The sequence below is a fragment of the Myotis davidii genome, unplaced genomic scaffold (assembly GCF_000327345.1).
Source record: "Myotis davidii unplaced genomic scaffold, ASM32734v1 scaffold452, whole genome shotgun sequence".
Lineage (NCBI taxonomy): Eukaryota > Metazoa > Chordata > Mammalia > Chiroptera > Vespertilionidae > Myotis > Myotis davidii.
The window spans coordinates 448,900-457,189 of record NW_006284245.1 but is presented as its reverse complement, the minus strand read 5'-3'; the positions used below and the strand labels follow the sequence as shown (position 1 = coordinate 457,189).

Genomic DNA, 8,290 nt, shown 5'->3' with positions numbered 1-8,290 from the left:
TTTTTTCAAATTATATAAAAAGCCATATCTGAAAAATGCTATCAATAAATTAACATGATAAAAAAATACTGACATGACTTGAACTTGACAACATTATATACTTAACACATTGCGGACGGATCATGAGAATTCTTGTGTTTTCTGTTCTAAGGTTTGTGACCAATCACAAAAATTCTTCAAAAAGATATCAGCACGTAAGAACATGTAATAAATAACTTCAAAATGCAATGGGTATTTAATTTTAAAGCGTGCCTTTAACATTTCTATAAAACGTTTTTTGTACTCGTTCAACAGAACTTATCTGGCCACTGAGTAAAGCTAGCAATAAAACTACTGGTCCGCAATGTGTTAAGATCCAATCAGTAAATAAATCAATCGTTCATAATATCAGTATTCCCACTGTTTTCTGATTTTGAACTAATTACTTTTTATTATCCACTAACTATACTTAAAGATGGAGACAAACAGGAAAACAAGATCAAGACAGTAAACTAAATAATTTAGCTACACTTTTATTGCTAAAAATATATTGAGATTATTTCTATGCCGTATTCTAATTTATATGTAACTCTAAAATTTTAAATAAAGATTTTTACTTTCACAAGCATTACAATCTGATCTTTGCATTATTTAAGGTAAAGAAAATACAAAGGATTTCTTACTGATAAGATGTTCTTTGTGTTTTTCAGATGCTTCAACACAACTTTATTAAATCCTTTCTGGGCAGCCCGAGAAAGTGCTGACACTTCCCAGTTATTCTTGTTCTCACCTATCAACAGAAAACAAAAATGAATTTTAAATAGCAATCATTCATTGACTTGATTAATATTAGGGTGAACATACTATACTACCAAATTGAGACATTAAAATCCTAATTTTAATTATGATTAAAAATTACTAAGTTTCTAAAACAAAAATATATTAATAGTGGTTGTCTTAGTTTTAAATATCATTGTCTACAAAAAGAAATACGATTCCTTGAAGAAGTGTCTAATTCCAGAGATTGGGCAGGAAACACACTAAAGTAATAATCAGAGGTAATGGGGCTTCAGGAAAGAAAAGTGTTACACTATACATCCTAACTTTATATAAGTTTGTGATTATTAAAAAGTATTTCTTTACATAACCACGTAACTATCCAATTCAGGACATAGTCCTTGAGACATGGCCCATAGTTAATCCTTAGCCCCACTCAGGTTCTAGCACTGACCCCAAGTCAGAACCATATTACATTCTGTTGTTTGCTTCTTTAGATCTTTTAAACTGAAACAGCTCTTCGGTGTTTCCTTGCATTTAATGATTTAAACATTTTTAAAATTATATGCCAGTAATTTTGTACACTGTCTCTCTATTTGAGTTTTCTAATGTATTCTCCAGACTAGATTCAGCCCTAACATCCTACTAATCCCTTTAATTAGCTATTGAGTTAAATAAAATCTCTGATACGTGTTCATTTATATCAGCATAGTCATAATCTCATAGCTATAAAGTTATCTTTCACTGGTTCTGGAGAAGCCTAGACTGCTGACAGAGCCAGGTAAACTGCACTGCTAGAGGATACACACCTCACAGGTTTAACCCCAGCCTATCTTGGCTCCTAGAAATGAATCCCAAATGACAATAGAACCTTGCCCAGCTTTCTGCTAACCTAGTTCCTGACTTTACATGAGTTCATGCTTTTGGTTTGCTTATGCCCAATCAGCTGGTCCCCACGGATGGGAGTAATGTCTGAGAATTTGAGTTTATGGTCTACTGACCACTTGGTAAACTTCTGTGGACAGATTCTAGAGATTTCTTCTCTATTGGGCCAGAGATGAAAAAGAGCATTTGTTTTTCAGTGTCTTTTTATTATTATTATTTTGTAGCTCAAATTAGTTAATTTCGTACACTGGGAAAAATAGCTCTTTAATATTTGAACTGCTCAGTGTTTTGTTGGTGTCTTTTTTGTCTTAAGCTATGATCCAAATTGCAGAATTAAAGCTATAAGCTCTCCATTTGCCTGTGTGTCTATTAGCCTGATTTGAGAAAGGCTTTTACTTCGTTCCTTATGTGTCTAATGTTCTCCTATATTTGGAGGGTATTAATACATTAGATTATAAAGTCCCTTAAATTTAAAATCTGTTCTGACTTACTTATACAAATTAATAAATTTACATAAAGTGAATGTTCCTAAGTTTTTCTGAAAATAAGGATACTGCTTATAATGTTGTAAATGAGCCAGAGTTTTAAAAAAATCTTACACAGGCTAGCTCAGAAGCATTTTAGGAATCCATGTTCACATAATTCAGGTACATGAGGCAAGTTTAAAAATCTGGGTTTAAAAAAAGAAATACATTTTTTCTACCAGTGTTCAGCATAATACAGTATACATTTTATTCTACTTCAGTCTTTTTTTGCTATACTAATTCAGGCTTAGTAGGCCAGGAAGTTAACATACTTCTCATAAGCTTCTATTGTGGTATAAAATGTATAACATAAGATGTATTCTTTTAACTATTTTAAGTATACAATTAAATGGCATTGACAACAGTCACAATGTTGTGCTCACCACTATCCATCTCCAGAATTTTTCATCATCACAAACAGTCCTACATAAGTTTTAAGTTTATGAAAAGTGTTATAAGTTTATGTTCAAATAAACTGAATCTTTATTTGGGCAAATTTTTTATTTCCCCAGTAATTATGTTTTACAGCATGTCAGCTAAAAGACAAGTTCTAAGATTTGCAGGTAACTTGAAAACTGTTCTGAATAAGTTAATTAATGGATAACCTATACCAGGGGTGGGCAAACTTTTTGACTCGAGGGCCACAATGGGTTCTTAAACTGGAGCGGAGGGCCGGAACAAAAGCATGGATGGAGTGTTTGTGTGAACTAATACATGTTAACACTGCTGCGGGTGAAGGAGCGGAGGGGAGAGCAAGCGAACCCTCCGCTCTTTCGGCTACGCGGGCCGGATAGAACAGCCGATGGGCAGGATCCGGCCCGCGGGCCATAGTTTGCCCACGGCTGATCTATACTAATAAAAGGGTAATATGATAATTAGACCGGACAGACCAGATGTCTTCCAGATGTCCTTCCGGACAAATCCACGGTGGCATGGGCTGAGGCAGAGGCGGTTAGGGGCGATCAGGCCAGCAGGGAAGAGCAGTTAGGGGCAATCAGGCCAGCAGGCAGAGAGGTTAGGGGCAATCAGGAAGGCAGGCAGAGGTGATTACAGACGATCAGGCAGGCAAGCAGAGGTGTTTAGGGGCTATCAGGCAGACATGGGAGTGGTTAGGGGCGATCAGGCAGGCAGGCAGAGTGGTTAGGGGTGATCAGGCAGGCAGGCAGGTGAGCAGTTAGGAGCCAGAGGTCCTGGATTGCGAAAGGGATGTCCGACTGCCAGTTGAGGCCCGGATTGGAGAGGGTGCAGGCTGGGCTGAGCAACTCCCCGCCAGTGCACAAATTTCATGCACCAGGCCTCTAGTTATTGAATACTCAGGTAATTTATAAGCAAAATACAATAATTGATTACTAAGCATCACTTTTAAGTTTGTGTGCTTTTGCTTCTCATTTTTATAGGCTATTACAAGGCTAGAGCTTGGGATCATGTAAATAAATGTGTCAGTGGTATCATTGTGCTCATAAACTATGAATCTGACAGACAATTCTCAATTATCCACTCCAAGTTTTCTCAACGAAAGAGATAAGTTTGGTAATATAATTATATAATTAACTAGAGGCTCAGTGCATGTATTCATGGACAGGTGGGGTCCCTCGGCATTGCCTGCAAGGATCAGGCTGAAACTGGCACATTTATTTACATGATCCCTGCTCCAGCTCTGACTCAACACACGCTACCCTCAGGGCTGCCCTCCTCATGCTTCCTGGAAGCGCCACTGCAATCTAACACCCACCTTCCTCTACGCCACTTAAAGGCCTTAGGACTTCAAGAAGTGGAGAGGGAGAGGACCTCAAACAACTAACTCACACAAAGGGAAAAAGAGTCACTTTGAAACTACGAAAAGATGGAGCAGACACTTGCTAACCACATGGTCACAATGAACATGACTAATAATGGCATCAATTGCTACCATGATGCTGTGAGAAGGACAGAGCATCAGCTCTGAGTGCTTCTGCCAAAAGGCATAACTCGAACCTCATCGTGAGAAACATCAGGCAAGCCCACATTAAAAGGCATTCTATAAAATAACTGGCCTGTAATATTAAAAAATGTCAATGTCATGAGAACTAAGAAAGACTGAAAACTATCCCACTTTAAAAGAGGCTAAAGAGTCATAACAAATAAATGCAATGCATGGTCCCATATTGAAATCTAGACCACAAAAAATACAGCCATAAATACGGATGTAAAAGAAATTAATGGGACAACGAAAAATTTGCATATGGACTATAGATTAATATATCCATGTTGTTTTTCTTGATTTCAATGATACTGTGGTTTTGTAAAAGAATATCCTTGCTCTTAACAAATATACATTGCAGTATTCAGACATAAATATCCATGATGCCTGCAACTTGAAAAGGGCATATACATATATATATAAAGTGGGGCAAAAGTAGGTTTACAGTTGTGAGTGGATGAAACAGAGTTTATTCTTGTATTATTATTTATTAACTAGAGGCCCAGTGCACGAAATTTATGAAGGGGGGGTGGGTGTCCTCAGCCCAGCCTGTGCCCTCTCACAGTCCAGGACCCCTTGGGGGATGTCCGTCAGCCCGGGGGGATCGGGCCTAAGCCAGCAGTCAGACATCCCTCTCGCAGTCCAGGACCCCTTGCTCCTTACTGCCCACGGGCAGCAGACGCCAGAGAGGCTCCCACCACCGCCGCTGCACTCACCAGCTGTGAGCCCAGCTTCTGGCTGAGCAGCACTCCCCCTGTGAGAGCGCACTGACCACCAAAAGACAGCTCCTGCATTGAGCATCTGCCCCCTGGTGCTCAGTGTGCATCACAGCAACCAGTCATTCCCCTGGTCGTTCCACCTTTCAGTCGATTTGCATATTAGAGTTTTATTATATAGGATCATTGTATTATTTTCCACACAAACAACTGTAAACCTACTTTTGCCCAACCATGTACACACACACACACACACACACACCACATCACATCACACAATATGTATAGAGAGAAAGTACATGCAATAATAATGTATATGGGACAAAAATCTTAATTGCTGAATTTGGGTAAAGAGTATATGGGAATTCTTTTACTATTAATGCAACAGTTATGGAAGTTTGATAGATCAAATAAAATGTTACTAAAATCGTGGCTGTCTTTAAGATTCTGGATTTTCTTATTATTGAATTTTACTACTGTCTACTTTTCCCTATCTTCTAATTATTTAGTTACACATATTTATCAACAGATAAATCCTTTGCTTAAAAGAATCACAGTAATTTCATTTCAATAAAGCAAATAAAAGCACCACAGAGATATTTGCTACTAGATGTATTAATTTTTTAACTAAGTCTATTAATTTTTAGTGAGCTACTCAACAAGCAGCGCTCTTTATATAATGTGAATTTAATAAGCCTAAGTAAGCTATAATATTGACTAGTTTGTATTTTTTATCTCTAAGTAATACTTGTTATTACTATCATTTACAGAAATATCTCCCAAAATTGTGAATCACTCTTCATGAGTTCTGCATATATATTGAGGTGTTACAAAACCAGACACAGTGAATGAAATTTGTCACACACCGTTCACTTAATGTTTCCAAGCCAACAATATTTAAGTTGATAAGCATAACCAATGGACACAGACACCAGGGAATGAGGGCAAGAGCGGGGTGAGGGTGGGAGGGACAGTGGAGGGATAAGGCTGCGTGGGGCAACCAGGCCATCAGGGGGGTTAATGAGGGACCAAATGACTGAACAAGCAGGCTGTGTGGGGCGACTAGGCCAGCAGGGGCTTAGTGAGGGACGACCAAACTACTGAACAAGCAGGCTGTGTGGGGCGACCAGGCCAGGGGGGTTAGGCTGGCGGGGGCAACCAGGACAGCACACAGAGGCAGTGAGGGGTGATCAGGCCGGTGGTGGGGGCAGTTAGGGGTGACCAGGCAGGCAGGGGGGGGCAGTAAGAGGAAATCAGGCCGGCGGCAGGGGCAGTTAGGGGTGATTAGGCTGACAGGGGGGACAGTAAGGGGCGATCAGGCCAGCACACAGAGACAGTGAGGAGTGATAAGGCCAGCAGGGGCAGGGGCAGTTAGGGGCGACCAGGAAGGCAGGCAGGTGAGCGATTAGGAGCCAGCAGTCCAAGATTGTGAGAGGGCCTAAACCGGCAGTCAGACATCCCCCAAGGAGTCCCAGACTGGAGAGGGTGAAGGCTGGGCTGAGGGGACCGCCCCCCAATGCACAAATTTCGTACACCAAGCCTCTAGTCCAGGGATCCTCAAACTTTTTAAACAGGGTGCCAGTTCACTGTCCCTCAGACCGTTGGAGGGCTGGACTATAGTTAAAAAAAAAAAAAACTAGTTGGGTGATAAGCAATAGGCAGCGGCAGCAAAAACACCCAGCGGGCCGGATAAATGTTTTCAGCGGGCCGTAGTTTGAGGACTCCTGCTCTAGTCTATAATAAAAGCATAATATGCTAATTAGACCAGACAGCCAAATAACCTTCCCAACGTCCTTCTGAACAACCTTCCAGACGAAGCTGCAGCTGCAAGGACCGAGGCAAGATGCTGCAGCTGCGAGGGCTGAGGCAAGCCGTATAGGCTGTGAGGGCCAAGCCCCTTGCACGAATTTCATGCATCGGGCCTCTAGTTTTTTATAAGGCAGTGAACCAAAAGCTATAAGGAGTTCAAGGTATTTATGATAAGTTCTTGCCCTTGAAGATGTTATAAAGCTTAGCAGAATATAAGTAAATAAAATGAACAATAAGTCTAATGCCTCAGTTATATTTCCCATGTCCCAATTATACTGAAATGAATTTGAGAGATTACAAAAATACCAGTCAAACATATTTTTTAAACCTTACCTGATAAGGCTGAAGTTTTCAAATACCCATCAAGACTAGGGAGAATGTCCTTATAATAGGGCTGAATTACTTGTTTACTGATGTAAGCCGACCATTCTTCTAGGGCATGCAGGCCTGCTTCTGCCAGTGGGGGATAGCTCAGGCCCAGTTTAAAAGCCATCTATATGTTAATACAAACAAGGTAAACTGAGACGCAGTAATTTAAGATTTAAAGAAAAAAACACCACCAATTAATTATGGTTTCTAATAAATAAGCCTTTCTATAGCCAGAATGCGAGACCCTGCTGGAGGTGAGTGGGTGCATCCAGGTTATTAGAAAACCCAGCACCACTAGTCTATATGGCTGGTGACATGCTGTAGACTTTCAACACATCCGTCTATAAGGGAAGCTCAGAGAGGACAAGACAAGTGTCCCAAGTCCCAAAACTACTAAGTAGCAGAAGTAGAACTTGAACCAGGGTGTCTGATTAGCAAGTATCTACTGTGACTGCTCTGAAAAGACCTTCATATTTCAGAAATTGCATATTTCATATATTTCCATGTTTTCTAGGAATACATATATATATATATATATATATATATATATATATATGAAATTAATTTTCTCAAGACAATGCATTTACCTGTAATGCGGGAACGTAGGCTCTAACATCAAGTTCAATGATGTCATGTGGCAAGGATAGAATAAAGGTCAAACAGGAGGCCAAAAGTTCATCTTTGTATTGCTTCATTTTAACTGATACCTGAAAAAGAAAGAAGAGAAAAACCTCAGAGGGAAGGCAGAGGAGGGTGGGTGGGAAGAGATTAACCAATGAACTTGTAATCATTTATGCATAACCCATGGACACAGAGAATGGGGCTATGCATACATGGGCCTCGGGAGGTGGGGGGATGGGAGGGGGCTGGAAGAAGTTAATGGGGGGGAAAGGAGAAGCTATGTAATACTTTCAACAATACAGGGAGGAGGAAAAATGGCGGAGGTATAAACGGACGTGTCCTGCGCTTGTCCTGGAGCAGATATAGGTGAGCAGCTGAAACGGGTAACATACAGCCCGAATAGGCCGAGGATTTTCAACTGAGAGACTGTCTGCAGCTAGGAAAGACCAAGAACCCCCAGGGGAAAAAAAGGACGGTTGGAGACTACGGCTGAAACCTCTCTTGGTGCGCCAGCTAAGCAGCGGAGACTATGCCATCTTGGGCGATTGTTGCCGGCATCCAGAGACCAGCTACTAACCTGGAAACAAGGGATCTCAAGCAGCGTGACTGCGTGGATTCAGATGAGCACTGCTTCTTCTCACCACAAGGTT

General features: G+C 40.7%; 1 protein-coding gene across 1 annotated transcript in view; it reads right to left on the bottom strand.

Annotated features, from left to right (window-relative positions):
• The window catches only part of PRKDC (protein kinase, DNA-activated, catalytic polypeptide), a gene marked incomplete at its 5' end in the record, with an annotated part of 202,177 nt that overhangs the window by 156,204 nt on the left and 37,683 nt on the right, over positions 1-8,290 (bottom strand). The window contains 3 exon segments of the mRNA XM_015568649.1: positions 663-769; positions 6,984-7,143; positions 7,607-7,726. Coding sequence (XP_015424135.1) covers positions 663-769; positions 6,984-7,143; positions 7,607-7,726 — 387 coding nt within the window.